The sequence below is a fragment of the Hemicordylus capensis genome, chromosome 2 (assembly GCF_027244095.1).
Source record: "Hemicordylus capensis ecotype Gifberg chromosome 2, rHemCap1.1.pri, whole genome shotgun sequence".
In the NCBI taxonomy this organism is placed as follows: Eukaryota; Metazoa; Chordata; class Lepidosauria; order Squamata; family Cordylidae; genus Hemicordylus; species Hemicordylus capensis.
This window is the reverse complement of record NC_069658.1, coordinates 187,213,671-187,232,830: the sequence shown is the minus strand read 5'-3', so window position 1 is coordinate 187,232,830 and position 19,160 is coordinate 187,213,671. Positions and strand designations below refer to the sequence as shown.

The 19,160-nt window shown below is 47.2% G+C and overlaps 2 protein-coding genes across 4 annotated transcripts in view; both read left to right on the top strand.

Annotated features, from left to right (window-relative positions):
* TFE3 (transcription factor binding to IGHM enhancer 3) overlaps nucleotides 1-7,284 on the top strand; it is a 34,505-nt gene extending 27,221 nt beyond the window's left edge. The window contains exons 4-10 of one of the 2 annotated variants that reach the window (XM_053289665.1): nucleotides 227-502; nucleotides 647-736; nucleotides 1,694-1,811; nucleotides 1,929-1,985; nucleotides 4,597-4,672; nucleotides 5,999-6,146; nucleotides 6,253-7,284. In XM_053289665.1, the coding sequence (XP_053145640.1) occupies nucleotides 227-502; nucleotides 647-736; nucleotides 1,694-1,811; nucleotides 1,929-1,985; nucleotides 4,597-4,672; nucleotides 5,999-6,146; nucleotides 6,253-6,558 (1,071 nt within the window). In that variant the 3' untranslated portion in view covers nucleotides 6,559-7,284. Of the gene's footprint in view, nucleotides 1-226; nucleotides 503-646; nucleotides 737-1,693; nucleotides 1,986-4,596; nucleotides 4,673-5,998; nucleotides 6,147-6,252 lie in introns of both variants that reach the window. The other variant, XM_053289663.1, reaches the window with a different exon arrangement.
* An 11,013-nt stretch (nucleotides 7,285-18,297) lies between these two features.
* GRIPAP1 (GRIP1 associated protein 1) overlaps nucleotides 18,298-19,160 on the top strand; it is a 71,583-nt gene continuing 70,720 nt past the window's right edge. The window contains exon 1 of one of the 2 annotated variants that reach the window (XM_053289662.1): nucleotides 18,298-18,608. In XM_053289662.1, the coding sequence (XP_053145637.1) occupies nucleotides 18,567-18,608 (42 nt within the window). In that variant the 5' untranslated portion in view covers nucleotides 18,298-18,566. The remainder of the gene's footprint in view (nucleotides 18,609-19,160) is intronic. The other variant, XM_053289661.1, reaches the window with a different exon arrangement.

The following is a 19,160-nucleotide window of genomic DNA, read 5'->3' as shown; positions in this document are numbered from 1 at the left end:
CTGATGTCTTGTGGCCCTCTAGCTGTTCTCTGGCAGCACTTGGTTTATGCCCTGCTCTGTCTTATGGCTGTCGGGCTCGATGGGCAGCAGGTTCCACATCCCATCTTGCCAGAGGGCTGGGCACAGGCGCTGCTTGGCCTTGGGGAGTGAACCTGGGTCTTGTGTGAGCGATGAACGGCCGAGTCATGGCTGACTCTTGTCCCCCTCCCTTGCCGCCCATGTCTAGGTCCAGACCCACCTCGAAAACCCCACCAAGTACCACATCCAGCAGGCGCAGCGGCAGCAGGTCAAGCAGTACCTTTCCACAGCCATGGGCAACAAAATAGCAACGCAGGCTCTGTCTGGGGCTAGCCCGGGGGCACCGACCTGCTCCCCGCAGGCGGCATCTGCTCCTGAGGCCCAGCACAGCTTGGCACAGCAGCAGGGAGTGGCAGGAGGCACTGGCAGCGCCCCCAACAGCCCTATGGCGATGCTCAACATTGGCTCCAGCTCCGAGAAGGAGGTGAGTAGAAACCCAGCCACCCCACCACCCTGCCTGCCTGTCTTGGTGCTTTTCTTCTCTTCTCTCATCTCCTCCCTTGGCTTTCTAAGTTGCTGTGGCTCCCCATTTCAGGTGTAATCCCCCCTTTCCCCCCTTCTGCATTAGATTGATGATGTCATTGATGAGATCATCAGCCTGGAATCCAGCTACAATGAAGAGATCCTTAACTATGGGGCCCTGCAGATGCCCAGCACTGTGAGTGGCTTTTCTATGGGTGTCCTAAAGGGAAGGGGGTCTTGGCGGGGGAGTTGGCATTTCACACTTATCGGAATTTCCAGGCAACATGAGTGCATGCAATAAATCTGTCCATGAATTAAAAGATGATTAATCATCTCCATACAAACAGATTGATTAACTAAACGTATTTGCATATTAACCAAACCTGCTTTTTTGAGATGTGGGTGCAAGTTAATAAACACAAATCATCCCCCATTGTTAGAACAAAAGGACATTATTAATATTTTCTTTGTCATTCTCTCTTACAGTAACATACCAAATTATCTTTAAAAATTAAGTATGCATGCTCTTAACTTGTAGTCCCACTGATTATTTTTTTAAAAGGCTCTCATCAGTTAACCAGTTGTACAGTGACCAGTTTTTAGGTTCTCAGCAGTGACCCCTCTAACAGGGATTCCTAGATGTTGTTGACTACAACTCCCAGAATCCCCAGCTGCAGTGGCTTTGGCTTGGGGATTATGTTGGTTGTAGTCAACAACATCTGGGAATCCCTGTTAGAGGGAACACTGGTTCTCAGTCAATATTGTTATTGATTGTATCAATCAATACGTTTTAATTTTGGCCATTATTTGAAATAATGGCTGTAGCGTTGTAGAAGCACTACTATGCAATTTCACCAATTAGTGCAAAAGTGCTCTTGCGCAGCAACGCCGGCATTGTCTGATGCCCACAGCAGTGTGCTCGGACTGCCCACAGTATGCTCTGTGGCATACCAGCCACCGTGGTGGGTGGCCATAGTGGAATTTAAGTTCAAATGTGCTCATGGTGGACATCCATTAGAATTCAGGGGAGAGCCAAGCCGAGCTCACGGGCCTAGCCTTCTGATCTGGAGGCCTCCTTCATCAGACAGTCCTCCTGGGGCAACCTTCTTGGTGGGTAGGGCTGAAAGCAGACTGAACTCTCTGTCCTGTGCAGCTGCCGGTCTCTGGAAACCTCCTGGATGTGTACAACAGCCAAGGGATGATGGAGCCAGCGGCCACAGTCAGCAACTCCTGCCCAGCCGACCTGCCCAATATCAAGAGAGAAATGTCAGGTACTGGGCTGTCGGGATCCACGCAGTGGGGCTTAGCACTGAAAGGTGCTGTGCCGCAAGACTGGGCGAGCCGCTCCAGAGTCAACAACACTGACCATCTTTTTCTCCACTTGGTAGAAAACGAAGCCAAAGCGTTTCTGAAGGAAAGGCAGAAGAAAGACAACCATAATCTCAGTGAGTGCTGTCTTAGGGGAGCCGTGTGCGATTTTCATCGGAAAGACGGGAAGTGAATGCTTCAGTATTGGGAGGGGAAACAGAAATAGTCACCTTTCTGAGCATGCAGCCCATTACTTGGATTTAAATTTCATTGACCTTAATGGGCTTTCTTCTGAGTAAACATTGGGTTCAGCTTGCAAGGGTACCTTTTTCTCCCTAAGACTCATACTGGAGGAACGTCCCTTTCTCTACTCATCTGGCCTCACAAATACCATGTGAGTTAAGCTGCTTTTCTTCCCACCTTATAGGAAGAGGAAGCGCAAGGCCAAAAGAAATAGCCGTCTGCTCGGTTTCATTTCTGCCTGCTCCAAGTGGCATCCAGAAACTGAAAAACAAATAAGAAAATGGCATCAATCCATCCCTTTATTACAGTCACAGACCAGCACAAAGAAAATTGCACAATCTCTTAGCAGTACTAGAGCAGCAGAAAAATAAGTGAGTTGAAATGATCATATCAAAAACACTATTCTAAATGTAGAAGTCTGCTGAAATGAATGGCCTACATGATGAGGAAAGTTGCTCAAAGTAGTCCCACTGAAATTAAAAAGACAAATGAGGCATTGTCTAACTTGTCCTTTTAATTTCAATGATAGCACTTGGAGTAATTTTCCTCCTCATGTAGGCCATTCATTTCAGCAGACTTTTATTTTATGATCATTTCAGCTCAAAGTGGTCTCATTGAAATTAAAAGTTAGGCAATGCCTAATTTGTCTTTTTAATTTCAGTCGGACTACTTTGAGCAATTTTCCTCATCATGTAGGCCAGTGTCCTTAATAAATGCCTAAAAATGGGAGGGAGGGGGGCCTTTCTACAGATTGACGAGATTAAAACTCCAAATGATAAATCAATGAGGACTTCTTCTTTCATCAGACGACAGGCCTCGTTTAAATCCCTGCTTAGCATGGGATGACCTCGGGGAAAGTTATTGTCTCGTAGCCTAGCTTACCTCCTGGGAGGATTGTGAGAAATGGTATGTTCTGTATGCTGAAAAATGCTGCAGTAATGGTAAATATTTGTTAAAGTAAAAAGCAGGAGAGTTCAAGTGGGGGTGGGTGGGTGGGATTGTGGTGCTATTAATTTAGGTGTAAATTCGGCTGAGGACGCCAAACTAGCTGAGCCTGTTGGTCTGATCTCGCAGAAAAAAATGAGAGAAGGTTGACTGAAACCACTTGATCTACTACTGGATGAAATACAAAATACTAGGCCTGTTGATCTGCTGAGGAATGAGGAAGACCAAACCGGTTGGGCTAGCTTGCAGATAAAGCCCTGGGTTATTCTGATGTGGGCAGATCACCATTAGTTTGGTAATGGAGCTAATGACAAACTGTTTATTTGGTAGAGGTCACACATCTGTGCACTTTGCCATGCCTCTTCTGTGAAGCGCCCCACTAACCTTGCACCTGAGTTGTATGGTGTGCAAACCTAAATTTCACACAAGTGCAGAATGTGGGGAAAACACAGAATGTGGCATTGGCACCGAGTGTGGTGCAATACAGAACCCAAGTTCTGCATTAAGGTAACTCGGCATCTGTCACAAGAAGTGCTGAATTCTGTGATCTGAATAGGTTTATGCAGACCAAGCATATTTGAGTAGCTTCTCCTTTGCATACTTCCATTGCTGTTAGTCATGGGGAGGAACAAGGAGCTATGCATGGCACCAGATCCGTGACTGTTGGACACCACCATCAGCCTGTCTGCTCGGTGTCTGAGGCTTCACCAAGCTCTGGCTCCATGCCTTCAAGAATATTTTTACCACCATTAGGGCTAGAAACTTACTTTTTTGTTTTTGTCTCTTAAAGAGAGCATTGATCCTTAGGAAGCGAAATTCTATGTTCACTACCACATCCTACAGTGGTATAGAAATCGCAGCACCACACAGAGCCCTGAATACAGCTTGGATCCAGGACAGTGTTCGCTCTAATTTTTCTCATCAGTGTGCGGAATGAGTTTTGTTCTGGGCGGTAGTATCAAGGCAGTGTGTGCGCACCTGCATTCAGAGTGGGGCCTTCCCGATTCAGCCTGAGCGGGAGCTAAATTGAACTGAGCGGACATCCAAAAACCTGTGAGCATGCGCACACCTTAGAGGGAACAATGATCCCGGACCAGTGTGGTGCAGACTGGGGTTTATATCAGTGTTCCCTCTAACAGGGATTCCCAGGTGTTGTTGACTACAACTCCCACCATCCCCAGCCAAAGGCTGCTGTAGCTGGGGATGCTGGGAGTTGTCGTTGGTCAACATAATCTGGGAATCCGTTGGAGGGAACACTGGTTTAGATGTGTGGCAGGCACGTGGACATCCTTGGCGTGGTGGACTTTGGGCAAGTCACCACGTCCCCACCTCTTCTACCTTCCAGGGCTGTTCTGAGTTTACATGAGATGATCTAAAAGTCACTTTGGCTAACATCCTGACTGAGTTACTTGACAAAAATCCTGTTAAAATGAGCCATGGTTAAGTTGTCTCATTCCGGTCTGTGAGACTTCAGCCGAATAATTTTGTCAGGGGTGTGTGGTTACGGAGGCGACCCTGCAATAACTCTCCTCCCTGACACGTGTCTCATTGTCTTTGCAGTTGAGCGGCGGCGGCGGTTTAACATCAATGACCGAATCAAAGAGCTGGGGACCCTCATCCCAAAGTCGAATGACCCGTAAGTCTGGCAGAGTTGCGGCAGCTATCTGCCAAAGTGGGACAAAGGCTTGTTCTGTAGGATGGGGTTGTGTGCGAAGGCTCTGAATTTCTCAGTCTTTCGTGAGAATCCTGTAGGTGTAAGTACAGCATTTACGTGCTTTCTAATTGAGAATATGTACCAAAGGGGTATCCCAGTGCTGATGCTCACCTGTTTAAGTAGTTGGTGAACTCCTCCTGAAAGGATTGTCCTTGTAGAGTTGTGTTGGGTCATGCTGCTTTTTCCGGATGATTTGTTTGTGTTTCTGTTAAGCATTGCGGTTTTATGCAGATATCAAAACTATTGTACTTTTAATTGTATTCCAGGTCTGTTGTGCTGGGCCTGTTTAGAGGGCAGAATCCCTCCTTTGGGCCATCTCTGTAAATGCTAGCGAAGTTACTAGAGTGCTGAGAAGTCTATATTGTTATTAATAATAGTTGGCATTGTACAGCATTTTATCCATCGTAGCTAAATGGAACGCCCATGGGGAAGGGTGTGGTAGAGCCTCTGGGGAAAGACCCCTGAGCCACTGCCAGTCAGTGTAGACGAGTGATCTTCACTGTTTTTCAAGCGGGGGCCACTTTGGCAAAAAACCTTAACATGTGAGAGTCATTTCCCACTGTGCTGACCTCTGCATGGTACTGCACTTTTCTCAGTGCTGGGAGGGCCCTTTAAGAGAAACAGCATCCTCCCTTAAGAGCTCCATGCGGAAAGCCCCGAGAAGGATAATACTTCCCCAGCACTTTTGTGAGCATCTTCCAAGATGGTGCAGAGGCTTAATGGGGTAGAGTTTCCCTTAAAGGAGCCCACCCCACCCCACCCCCCAGCACTGGGTCAAGTGAGAATGGTAATCTCTGCATGGTGCCAGGGGGACTGTGCAGAGTATTTATTTATCATATTTTTATACTGCCTGATATGTACATCTCTGGGTATTCAGAGTTTGTTCAATAAACAATTGGGGAGGTGCTCTTAGGGTCGAGGGGGACCACCACTGGTCCCCGACGCTTACAATAAAGAACACTGGTGTTGATAGTACTAAGCTAGATGGACCCATGTCTTAGACACTCTACGTCCCCATGTCTTAGACACTCGATGTTACAGTGCCAGATTTTGGAAGCAAGCAGGGGGAAATCCATCCTCTTTATGCTTTGCTCATTAGCTTCCCAGGTAAGAGACCTCCTTCTGGCTGGAGGAGCCAATGGACATTAGTCTGCTCTTGCAAGGCAGTTCTCGTTGGAGTGGGGCGCAGTCCAAGGATTGTGGGGCGCAGTCCAAGGTGCTCAGCTCCTTTTTCTTGGCTCTTCTCAGAGAGATGCGTTGGAATAAAGGAACCATCCTGAAGGCCTCGGTGGATTACATCCGGAAGCTGCAGAAGGAGCAGCAGCGCTCAAAGGAGATGGAGATCAAGCAGCACAAGTTGGAGCAGACCAATCAGAGCCTGCTGCTGCGAGTGCAGGTAGAGAAGGCGGCGGTGTGCTCTAGCGGGGGAGGCGGAGAAGGGGACAAGTCATGGCCTAGGTGTGCTGCTGGGGCTCACTCGCTTCTGTCTGATCTCTCCACAGGAGCTGGAACTCCAGGTCCAGATGCACGGGCTGCCTTTGACGACCACGCCAGGGCTTATGACTCAGTCTCTGGGAGATCCGGCTCCCACATTTGCAGAGTCGCTGGATCTGCCCTTCTCAGCTGGAGAACTGGGGCTGGAGCTTGCGCTGGGATCTGACAGTGGAGGCCTGCAAGATGTTCTTATGGACGACGGGATGACTATATCTCCACTTGGCGCCTCAGATCCGCTGCTCTCCTCGGTCTCACCTGGTGCCTCCAAGGGCAGCAGCCGCCGTTCTAGCTTCAGCATGGAAGACGACTCGTGATGGCAGCACTTAGACTTTGGCAGTGGGAAAGGAGGAACGGGCTAAAGCTCCATCCCTTCGCATCATACTCCGCCCCTTCTCAGACTTCTCCTATTGGCCTCAGATCTTGGAGGCTCCTCCCCTCTGCCGCTGTAGGCTGTGTCCCTTCTGAAGCACCACCACCTCTCCTCCCCCCCCCACATTCCATGTGCAGAGTTTACCCTTTGGCCCATCCACAATCTGTTGGGGGCAGATATAGTTCCCTCCTGTGGCAAAGTGGGTTGCAACGCTGTTTAACACCGAACCTCCCCAGATACAGTAGAAATAGGGTACCTCATCACAAAGTGGGGCACCATCAACCCTGCTGTACCCTCACAAGCTTCTGATACTCTGGGAATAGTGGGTTTGTACGCTTCGCTGAACCTGCCCTGTTTTTAACGTGAGTCGGGCCTTTCGTTAACACGGTGTGAGGAGTGCACAGCCACAAACTGTGGTTGGTTCACCCCAGCCCTTGCTCTGTTTCCTTGCACCTTCACTGTATATGTAATTGGGGGAATTAAGGAGGAAGAGGATAGTGGCTCTCTTTAGAGCTGACTCATAGTTTCGAGCCACTTCCTTTTTGTGTTTTTTAACAACCTTTATTTTATATAGGTATTGGACTTTTTTTTAATTTGTTAATCGCATCCTTTCACCTTCCTTGTTTTAAGTTGGGGGTTCAAGTTTCGACCAAACTGCCCTTTTAAAAACGTGTATTCTCCTCTGCTCCCTCCTTCAGTTCAGACTGGCCCAGGAAAATGTTGCCTTGTCCATCACGATTTCTTTGTGGGCAAAGTGTGGGAAGGAGGAGAAGAGCAGAGAGATAGTTCTCTCATGCTTGCTCCTATGATCTAAGAGTAATGACGTTTAGTTGTCGCCTTCCCTTTTTTTAAAAAAAATGACAAATTACAAATCAATTTTTAAAAAGGAATTTTTGCATACCAAATGGACACTAGGAGAAACACAGAACAAATGAGACTGTACTATTTATTGAATCCACGGGTCTTTTGAACATATTGGAAGCAGGCTTCTGAATGACCTGTTCTTTGTCAGGTGTTGAAAGGATAGGATGATTGCTGCAGAGACAATCATTTGGACTCCAGCATAAGCCTCACCACTGTATATATGTGTGTGTGTGTGTGTGTGTGTGTGTGAATGCTCCCAAACAGAAAAGGTCACCGTGGAGCAGTTCAAAAGGTTATCTGGAAACCGGATGCCTTTGGAACCACAGTGCGGTTAGATCTTGATGTGTCTAGGCTGAAACATGGAATGTGGGTTCCTTGTCCTCCAGGAGGCATAGGTTGATTTGGGGAATAGTTGCCTTGCAGGAATGGAGTCTGAAGTGTTACTGCTTAGAAACTTACGGATCCAAAGGGGAGTATCTTTGGAGGACACGAGGTGGGAATTGCAGTTGGGGTGGGGAGAGCATCTTGCACATTTGGGCAGGTTCTGAATTAAGAATCCTCTTGAGGAGGAGGTGCGAGTGATCAGTGCAAACTAGATCCAGTTGTACTTTGACACGTCTGCTTGTGAAAAGAAAGAGGACTGAGGGCAGAGCAGGTTGAAAAATGGGATTAGCTACCATGCTTTCGTGCATATACCCCACATATGGGCATATCCTGAATCCCAGTATATCCAAATGGGAAATCAGAATTTCTGTTTTAAATTTAGAAAACAAACCCTGCATAGTGTGCACCTGGGTTTCCCCCCGCCACGACTCAGCCAATTACTGTAAGCCAGGAGTTGAGTGAGGGGAGAGAAGGGAGAGAGGCGGTGGCTCGGGATGTGCACAGAACCGGCTCCTTTTGAGCTGATGGTGGGGTGGGGGTGGCTTTATGGTGGGGTGGGGGTGCACTCCCCCCCCACTTCCCCCCCTCTGGCACTCTGCAGGTAAAGAGTCCCACGGGGCAGCAGCATACCTCCCTGCCACTTCCATGACCAGAAGTGCTGTGCGCATGTTGCGGGCGGGCGCACACACATTGTGCATGCGACGTACACACGCACAAGGCACTTCCGGTCACGGAAGCAACAGGGAGGTACGCTGCCACCCCGTGGGACTACTTATCTGCGGAGCGCCGGAGGGGGGAAGCGCAAAGCCACCTCCGCCCCTGCATTTGAACCGGTTCGGACGCGGGGTTCCAGATTTGTTCGGTGTTCTAAGAATAGAACGCTGAACAGGTTCGTGCACATCCCTAGCGGCGGCGACATGCTTTGATTTGCTGGATTCACAGAATGATGGAAAGGGGAAAGTTGCTGAGGAGTTGGTGTCAGAGCAGGAGTGTGCACTGTCCCGAGGAGGAGGAAGAGGGGCTGTGTGCCAACAGGGTATGACAAAACCAAGAGTAAAAGGGAAAGGGAGGTTGAGGCAGCGACAACAGCGGCACAGGAGTAGCTCCTATTTGGGGTAGGATAGTGTGGGAAGAGACACTTGGGAAAAGAACAGTGAGAGAGGGAGGGGACGACAAGGAGTCATAATTCAGTATAACCCACACCCACCCTTTGCAGGAAAGGAGAAAACTGTATAACCTGTGTGGCATATGCATGAAAATACGGTAAGTGGTTGCAGATCTTCAGAGTGGAATCTGGTTCTGCTAAAAGGCAGTGTTCGGGAGATGAAATGGGGAGACTTACAGGTTGAGGAAAAGGACTGGCTTCCCAACTGTGGATTCTACACCCTTATTGACCTGGACACCAACTTCTCTGCTTTTTACTTTTTATGTTTAAACATTCCCACTACCAATACTAGAGGCTTCTAAACCAATAAACCAGCAACAACAATTTTCTATAGCCACCATAGCACCTGCTTCCTCATTTTGTGCGCATGTTTCTGTGTGTGTCCTGCAAAGAGTGTACATGTGAAGGCCTATCGAAGTTAAAGCAGCTTTAATATAAAAAGGCTAAAAGCCACTCGATGGCCTTAAGTTCTTGAGACTTCTGATACAAAAAGGGAGAGGAAAGCTTTAAGCCTAGGCAAACAGAACCCAGCACCCATGAAGCTTACAGATACATCTTTATAGCCCAAGATTCAAGAATATGACAGTCACTGGCCAAGCAAATGATCATAGTGGAGACCAAGATCAAAATCAAGGAGACCCTAGTTGATTTAGCCTCAGCTTATTTATTTGTTTTATTTACATTTTATATCCCGCTCTTCCTCCAAGGAGCCCGAGCGATGTACTACATACTTAAGTTTCTCCTCAAAACAGCCCTGTGAAGTAGGTTAGGCTGTGAGAGAGAAGTGACTGGCCCAGAGTCACCCAGCAAGTATCACGGCTGAATGGGGATTTGAACTCAGGTCTTCCCAGTCCTAGCCTAGCACTTTAACCACTACACCATGCTGGCACTAGTGTGGCTTATAATTCGGCACTAGAGAAGTCACTCCCTCTCAGCAGTAAGGATATTGACCTACCTTACAGGGGTATTGCAAGATAATGCAAATGCTACCTAATAAGCAACAACCACGGCACGGAAAAAGACTATCCAAAGTTTCACTTCCTCTGAACAACAAAAGTAACCTGAGACTCAAGAACATGTCTCATCTGGTGACATCACCAGATAGAATACACAGAAATCAAATTAATTACATTATTGGTGCAAGGAGGTGGAAGAGCTCAGTTATAACAGCAAAGGTGGTCGGGGGCCGATTGTGGGTCGGGGGCCGAATGGAATTGTTCATGTGCAAGTTCCAAGTCAAGCTAAAGCAGAAAAACAAAGCTATCCAGTTTCCACGATATGATCTTGAGAATGTACCCACCATTTTCAAGGAGAACATCAGGAACTGCTTTGAAGTTCTGAACCTCATTGATAGGGAACCAGAGGAATTGTGGAATGAAATCAAAGAAGCTGTTAAGGACAGATGTGAAAAAACTGCCAAAAAACAGAAGAAAGCAAAATGGATGTCAGAACAGACAGTGGAGATTGCCAAGTAGAGGAGAGGAGCAAAAGACAAGAAAGATAAAGACCTCAGGAAGGAACTTAATAAGGAATTTCAGAAAGCTGTTAAAAAAGACAAGGAACAAGTACTACAATGACATCTGTAAAACCTTGAGGATGGAAATTGACATGGAAAAACAAGGAATGCTTTCCAAAAGATCTCTGAACTCAAAAGGAGGTTCTAACCTTGAACTGGTATGTTAAGGGATGCCAAAGGACAGATAGTAACTGATTCAGAGAAGATCAAACAGAGATGGAAGGAGTATACTGAAAATCTGTACAACAGAGACATCAACATCCAAGATACTCTCTAGAAGATATTCCCTACTTGCAAGAAGATCTAGTACGGGAAGATGAAGTTAGATCAGCACTCTGGTCATTACCAAGTCAGAAGGCTACAGGAATTAATGGAATAGCTACAGAAATTATTTATTTATTTAAAACATTTTAATACCGCCCAAAACTTACGTCTCTGGGTGGTTTACAACAGAATAAAAACAAAGTAAAACATTTGTTAAGGCAAAAAATGGGGGGGGGGCACATTACAACAATTTAGAAATTTTAAAATAATATTTGGAGCCCCTGGTGGCGCAGTGGTAAAACTGCTGCCCTGTAACCAGAAGGTTACAAGTTCGATCCTGACCAGGGGCTCAAGGTTGACTCAGCCTTCCATCCTTCCGAGGTCGGTAAAATGAGTACCCAGAATGTTGGGGGCAATATGCTAAATCATTGTAAACCGCTTAGAGAGCTTCCAGCTATAGAGCGGTATATAAATGTAAGTGCTATTGCTATTGCTAAAACAGCATTAAAACCATTAAAACACTATTAATTAAAAGCCTGAGTGAAGAAATGTGTTTTTAAAGACTTTTTAAAAGCTTTCAGAGATGGGGAGGCTCTTATTTCACTAGGGAGTGCACTCCAACGCCTCGGGGCAGCAGCGGAGAAGGCCCGTCCCTGAGTGACCACCAGATGAGCTGGTGGCAGCTGCAGACGGATTTCTCCAGCAGATCTCAGTGGGCAGTGGGGTTCATGCAGAAGAAGGCGTTCCCTTAAATACCCAGGGCCCAAACTGTTTAGGGCTTTATAGGTTATAACCAGCACCTTGTATTTTGCCCGGAAACATATCGGCAGCCAGTGTAGCTCCTTCAATACAGGAGTTATATGGTCTCTCTGAGATGACCCAGAGACCAGCCTGGCTGCCGCATTCTGGACCAACTATAGTTTCCGGACTACGTACAAGGGCAGCCCCACATAGAGCACATTACAGTAATCCAGTCTGGAGGTTACCAGCAGATGTACCACTGTTTTGAGGTCATTCACCTCAAACGGACGCAGCTGGCGTATCAGCTGAAGCTGATAGAAGGCACTTCTGGCCACCGCCTCAACCTGGGACACCAGGGAGAGGCTCGGATCCAGAAGCACCCCTAGACTGTGTACCTGTTCCTTCTGGGGAAGTGTGACCCCATCCAGAACAGGCAGATCAAAATCTCTCGAGTTCCGACCCCGGACAATGAGTACCTCCATCTTAGCCGGATTCAGTCTCAGTTTGTTATCCCTCATCCAGCCCATCACCGACTCCAGGCAGGCATTTAGGGAGGTTATGCCCTCTCCCGATGATGCTGACATGGAGAAATAGATTTGGGTGTCATCAGCATATTGGTAGCACCCTGCACCAAATCTCCTGATGAGCTCTCCCAGTGGTTTCATGTAGATATTAAACAACATTGGAGACAATATGGAGCCCTAGGGAACACCATACAAAAGTTCAGATTTTGAAGAACAGCAGTCTCCAAGGGACACCATCTGGAACCTGCCCGAGAGGTAGGAGTGGAACTACTGCAAAGCAGTGCCTCCAACTCCCAACCACCTCAGACACTCCAGAAGGATACTATGGTTGATAGTATCGAAAGCCGCCAAGAGGTCCAGAAGGACCAACAGAGTCACACTTCCTCTGTCAATTGCCAATTGGAGATCATTCATCAGGCCGACCAAGGCAGTCTCTACCCTGTAGCCAGCCCGAAAGCCAGTTTGAAATGGGTCAAGATAATCAGTTTCATCCAAGACTGTCTGGAGCTGGGAGGCCACCACCCTCTCAATCACCTTGCCCAGCTACGGAAGGTTGGAGACAGGCCTGTAGTTGTTCAAGTCCAAGGGATCCAGGGTAGGCTTCTTCAGAAGCGGTCTAATAATTGCCTCCTTAAGACAAGGAGGCATCCTACCTTCCCTCAGACGCATTTATAATCTCTACCAGGCCTTCAACAACAACCCCCTGCCAGATAATATAAGCCATGTCGGACAAGGGTCAAGAGAACAGGTGGTAGGCCGCACCATTCCAATCAGCTTGTCCATATCCTCAGGAGTCACAAACTGGAACCGATCCAACCTAATCACACAAGAGGAGTCGCTGGACACCTCCACATCAGACACTGAGGTAATTGTGGAGACGGAGTCTGTTGGCCCGAATATGAGAGATTTCCCCCACAAAGAATTCATTAAACACATCACAGCAGGTAATCAATGTTTCCAGATTCTGATTCAAGGGAGAAGGTGCACTCACTAGCCCTCTCACAACCCTGAACAATTCTGCCGGATGTGAACTTGCGGATGCAATACGGGCAGAAAAGAATAGCTTCTTTGCTGCATGTATCGCCTGAGCATAGGTCTTCAAATGAGCTCTGTTGCAATCTGTCGGATTCAAGCCGAGTCTTTCTCCACTTGTGCTTCAGCCCCCGTAGTTCTTTCGTATACCACGGGGCCAGTTTTGAAGCAGGTAGGAGAGGATGCTTAGGAGCAATCATGTCTACTGCCCCAGTGAGTTTGCTGTTCCAATTCTCAACCAGGGCATCAACAGGATCACCAGCAGAGCCAACACTAAATCCCTCCAAGGCTTCTTGAAATCCTATTGGATCCAATAACCTTCTTGGGTGGATCATCCTAATAAGTCCCTCGCCCCTGTGAAGGTGGGAAGCGATTGTGAGTCCGACCTTAACCAGATGGTGGTCCGTCCATGACAATGGGGAAATCACAGGATTCCCCACCCATGGAACACCACCCTGATCAGAGTGAAAGACTAAATCAAGCATGTGACCAGCAATGTGTGTCAGCCCTGAGACCACTTGGGATAGGCCCATAGTTGTCATGGCTGCTATGGCTGCTATGAACTCCTGAGGCGCCCCGGACAAATTGGTCTCAAAGTGAACACTGAAGTTCCCCAGCACCAAAAGCCTGGGGGACTCCGAGACCAAGTCCGTCAGCTCAGTTAGGGACTCTGTTGAGCAGCGGGGCGATCGGTACACCAACAGAAGTCCCAGTCTATCCCTGGTCCCCAAACTTAAGTACACACATTCAATAGGGTCTGACACTCTAACAGGGATCCTGGTAAGGGAAAGGTTATTCTTATAGACCACAGCCACTCCACCTCCCCGCCCACGGTCCCTCACCCGCTCCTCAACAGAGTAGCCTGGAGGAAGAAGCCAGGACCACACTGGGCCCCCAGCCTCCCCCAGCCAGGTCTCTGTAATACATACCAGGTTGGCACCTTCATCCAGAATCAAATCATGGATGGTTTCTGATTTGTTCTGGACTGACCTGGCATTACAGAGGAGCAAGGTGAGGTTCCAAGGATGATCGGCACTGCTCCCCAAGGTCAAAGAGCTGGCAGGACTGCTGGAAGGCTGAAGTATATCAGGCAACAGAAGAAGAATCAGTCAAGGCTCTAACCAAACTATGCCAGCAAATTTGGAGAACAACACAGTGGCCAACAGATTGGAAGTGGTCAGTCTGCATACCCATACCAAAGAAAGGAGACTAAACATATTGCATAAACCATCGCACAATATCTTTAATTTCACATGCTAGCAAAATAATGCTCAGGATCATCCGACACAGATTAGAGCCCTATGTGGAAAGGGAAATGCTGGATGTTCAAGTTGGTTTCAAAAAGGCCGAGGAACAAAAGACATTATTGCTGATGAATGCTGGATAATTGAGAAAGCTAAAGAATACAAGGAAGTCAATATGTGCTTTGACTACAGAAAAGCCTTTGATTTTATTTATTTATTTATTTGATTTATATACCGCCCTTCCACAATGGCTCAGGGCCATTGACCATGTCAGGTTGTAGAATATCCTTAGGAAAATGGGCGTCCCCAAACATCTCATTGTTCTCATCAGAAATCTATACACAGGACAGGAAGCCACAGTCCAGACGGATCATGGTGAAACAGACTGGTTCCAGATCAGCAAAGGCGTAAGACAAGGCTATATACTTTCTCATTTATTCAATTTATATGCTGAACATATACTGAGAGAAGGTGGATTGGAAGAAGATGAATGTGTTTTTAAAGTTGGAGGAAGAAATAACCTGCGCTATGCTGATGACACCACTCTGATAGCTGAGAATGTGGATGATCTGCAAGCTCTAGTAATGAAGGTCAAGGAGCACAGTGAAAAAATGGGAATATGACTAAATGTAAAGAAGACTAAACTAATGATAATGGGCCTCAGAACCTGCAACCAGTTCGAATATCAACAGAAAAAGATTTAGTAGTCAAATACGCTGCAGACTAGCAGTTAACAGGGTTGCAATGAAGGCCTTGGAAAGGATATTTAGATGCCGTGACGTATCTATACCTACAAAGATTAGAATCGTTCAGACAATGGTTTTCCCCATTACACTCAAAGCTGGACTTTGAAGAAGCAAGACAGGAAAGGTATTGACGCTTTTGAACTTCGGTGCTGGAGAAGACTTTTGAGGATACCATGAACAGCCAGGAAAACAAACAAATGGATACTAGAACAAATTAATCCCAAATTTTTTCTCTCGAGGCACAAATGATCAGGCTCAAACTAGCATACTTTAGACACATTATGCGAAGACCCAGCTCCCTTGAGAAGTCTATAATGCTGGGAAAAATTGAAGGAAAGAGGACGACCAGAAGCAAGGTGGATGGACTCGATAACAATGAATGCACCACTGAGAGACCTGAAAGGCCAAGTGGAAGACAGATGATCATCCTGGAGAGAATCTATGTATGTGGTCACTAAGAGTCAACACTGACTTGACAGCACTTAATCAAAGAAGATGATAAAATCCAAATTACTGTTTTCTTTAAAAATTTCTATCCTTTCTATGCTTTAGATGAGGTATCAGCAACAGGAGCCCTCCTGAGACATATTCAGCCTTTGAGGGGTAAAGCCTGGCCCTGTTAACCCAGGGCAGAAGGAGATCTATACAGGAAGTGGCAGCTACACATATGGGCCTTGCTAGGCGGTCACTCTGCCTACTGTCACCTAGCAGTACACTCTGGCAAAACTACTTAACTGACCAGGTTATTTATTTGTTACATTTTTATACTGCCTTTCTGCCTTGACAAAGGCACCCAAAGAGGTTTACAATATTAAAACAAGCAAATTACAGAAGATTAATAAAACATCTCAGGCTGTTGGTCTTTTCAGGAGCTGAGGACAAGAGCTTGCTCGCCTAGGCACCTCCTTTCTTGCCTTCCTCTCAGGGCACACAGGTCTTTCCGTACTCCTGGGAAGGTGGGGGAAGGAGCTGTTAGGTAAGATCTAGGTGGTTTGCACAATGCCCAAGATAAGGATGATAAGCCCTTGCTATGGTATATCTAATAGCTCTATCTGGAAGGCTTATGGAGCAATCCTATGCCTATTTGTTCAGATGCAACCCCCACTGCTTGTGTGCAATAGGGCAGACTGCCAGGTGAGTGTATACGAATTTGACGAATATTTATATACTTCTCTATTTCTTCTTCAGGACCTTTGTTTATTGCGTTAAAAAGACAAATATCAGTCCACTGTAAAAACAAACGTTTTGACGTCTATACGTCAGCCTCGGTGTTCTTCCTCCTCCTTCTGTGGATCACAATTTTATATTATTCTCCTACAATTGCACACAACTGGGCAGCAATTTCTTAATTAGCAAATAAATTAGGAAAGGGAGAAGAGGGAAGCAGGGAACCATTCAAAGACATACAGCTATGTTGTCTACATTTCACCACACACCCCTTAAAAGCCAACTTCACAGTCTATTTCTCCATTTCATTCCACATCCTTTAGTAACCAATATATACTTCACAATTTCTTTAAGCTCTTTCTTACCATTTACACTGGGCTTTAATTTATGTATATTGCCTCCTTAATGTTTCTCTGCATCAAGCACTGCTCCACTGCTCTGCACATTTACTTTTATGGGCATTGTTATTCCATCATGTTAACATATGCACTGCCCACGGTCTCTCTCTTAGTGTATTTCGCATCTGCTATGTGTTCTTTAAACCTGGTGATCAACTCTTTTTCCGTTTCTCTTATATAGAACTCAGCACACTCTTTACATGTTGTTTTATACACCACTCCTTTCAATTTGCAGCTCCCCTCTTTCACAAACTGGACAGTCTGTCATTTCACACTTCCGGTCATATAACTTTGTTCTCACAAGTTGTTTCAATTTCTTAGCTGAATGAACGACTACATTAGCTACATTTATATACCGTTTTTCAACAGACATTCCCAAAGCGGTTTACATAGATAGAAATAACTAAAATGGATAGGATTAAAAGCTTATGTAATGTCTCATTGCAGACCCATCCTTTGCGTGTTCCTTCTCCATCACACACCCATTTCTTATTACATAAAACACCATGTGGCAACTAAGGTTGCACAAAGACACCCCGCCCTCAGTAACCATGTCATTGCTTAGTTTATGTCCCTCATGGCTAGTTTTGCCTTTCGGTTCAGAGTAAAGTAAAGTTGTGCCGTCGAGTTGGTGTTGATTCCTGGTGATCACAGAGCCCTGTGGTTTTATTTGATAGAATACAGGAGGAGCTTACCATTGCCATCTCCCGCGCAGTATGAGATGATGCTTTTCAGCATCTTCCTATATCGCTGCTGCCTGATACAAGTGTTTCTCATAGTCTCCCATAGTCTCTGGGAAACATACCAGTGGGGATTTGAACCAGCAACCTCTTGTCCCCTAGGCAAGTTACTTCCCCATTGTGTCATGCTTAAAACCCTTCCATCTTAAGGGTTTCTGTTGGTTGGTCTCAGGAATGTAGCTGGCAAGTGCAGCAGTAGCTCTTCAAGGACTCCCCAGTTCAGTGGACAGGCAATCAACACAGAACAGCGAGACTAGCTCGAACTACCAGATATTCCTCTTGTGGAGGTAGAAGCCGTTCTAGGAACAATTGGCCGCGTCTAAAGAGAGACCTCTATGTTGCCCACTTCCGCTTTCTGAAATGTAACTTTCGTCTTTTCCCTTTCTACAAATCTAATTGAAAGTCGGTATGTGGCCATGAGTCTCGTTCCTTAGACTCTCTATGGTGAAAAACCTAGACTTTGAGTGGAAAACCGGTTCAAGTTGAGACCGGAAGTGTCAATCAGTATTACGACGGATTGTAGCCTTAGGCCCTTTCTAGCTCTGACTTCCAAAGCCTCGCTTGTCTTTGATCTCCGCCTTTATACATGACGCTATTGCTTGCTTCGCTGCGAGTCTCTATGATCTGCGGTAACCCACCCCACTTCCGGCATCTCCCTTACGTGTTTATAGAGTCCGGGAAAGAGCCGTGTCTTTCCTAGAGCGCCCATATACAGGAGCGTCTGTACAGCAACTTTACGTTTCCTCCACCCCATAATATGCCCTGACGCCTTTTCTCCCCTCCTTAGCTAAGCTTTCTCCGGCTTCTCCACCGACCTTCCGGTTACGGCTCGATACATTTCTTAATCTCTATGCCTCCTCACTTCCGGCCTCCAGGCGTCAGTCTCCCGGTTTCGTGATTCCCACCCACCCCCTCGACAGGACTCTCTTTACCGCTCTTTTCCGGAGGCTGGCGGAGGGAGGAAGGAGCCGAAAGAGCAAGCCAGAATGAGCCACCCGTCCTCCTGTCTCTCTATGATCTTCTCTTAAAGCCACCCCGCCTCCAGGACCGAGCGGGGGTGGGCTTCCCCTCTCCTGCATCTGGCTATCCCTCCGCCCCCTCCTTCTGCGCCTTCTCGGGTCGAACCAAGCGGGGTCCGAACGTGGGGGGCGGAGGGGGGGAGGGAAGATGGCGCAGGCCTTGTCCGGAGAGGAGTTCGAGCGCATGCAGGTGCGTCTGGCGGGGGGAGGTTCTCTGAGATCCGGGGGCGGCGGGAGAGAAGTGCAGCTGCGGTAGGGGCGTCATGGAGGATGGCTTGAGAGGCAGGGAGGGCTGGAAACGGGAAGGCCAGGGCTGCTGCGCGGTGCAAAGGGGTCATCATCATCATCATCATCATCACTGTAGGGGCAAGCCCAGGTTTGCCCCCCAGCATGCACCTAGCAAGGCGCTGCAGCCCGTCATGGCTCCCTGTACGACGTGCCTGTTTTCTGAATTTACGCTTTCGAACGCATGCTTAGAGCGCATCTTAGGCGTGCACCTAAAACGTAAATGTCCAGAGTGGTCCTCAGGCAGTGGTGTGAATTGTGGAATATCGTTCTATCAAGACAGCAGCCCTGCCAATCTTTTGCTGTCTCCCCACCCCACAACTGTCAATGCCATATACAGCTTCTCTCCCAGGCTGTTGCTCTCTAACCCCACTTTTGCCTCTCACTTAATTGCAGGGTTTACTGGTGCTGTATAATCTAGAGTAGCCATTAGGGCTCCTTTCAAGTAATTGTGTAG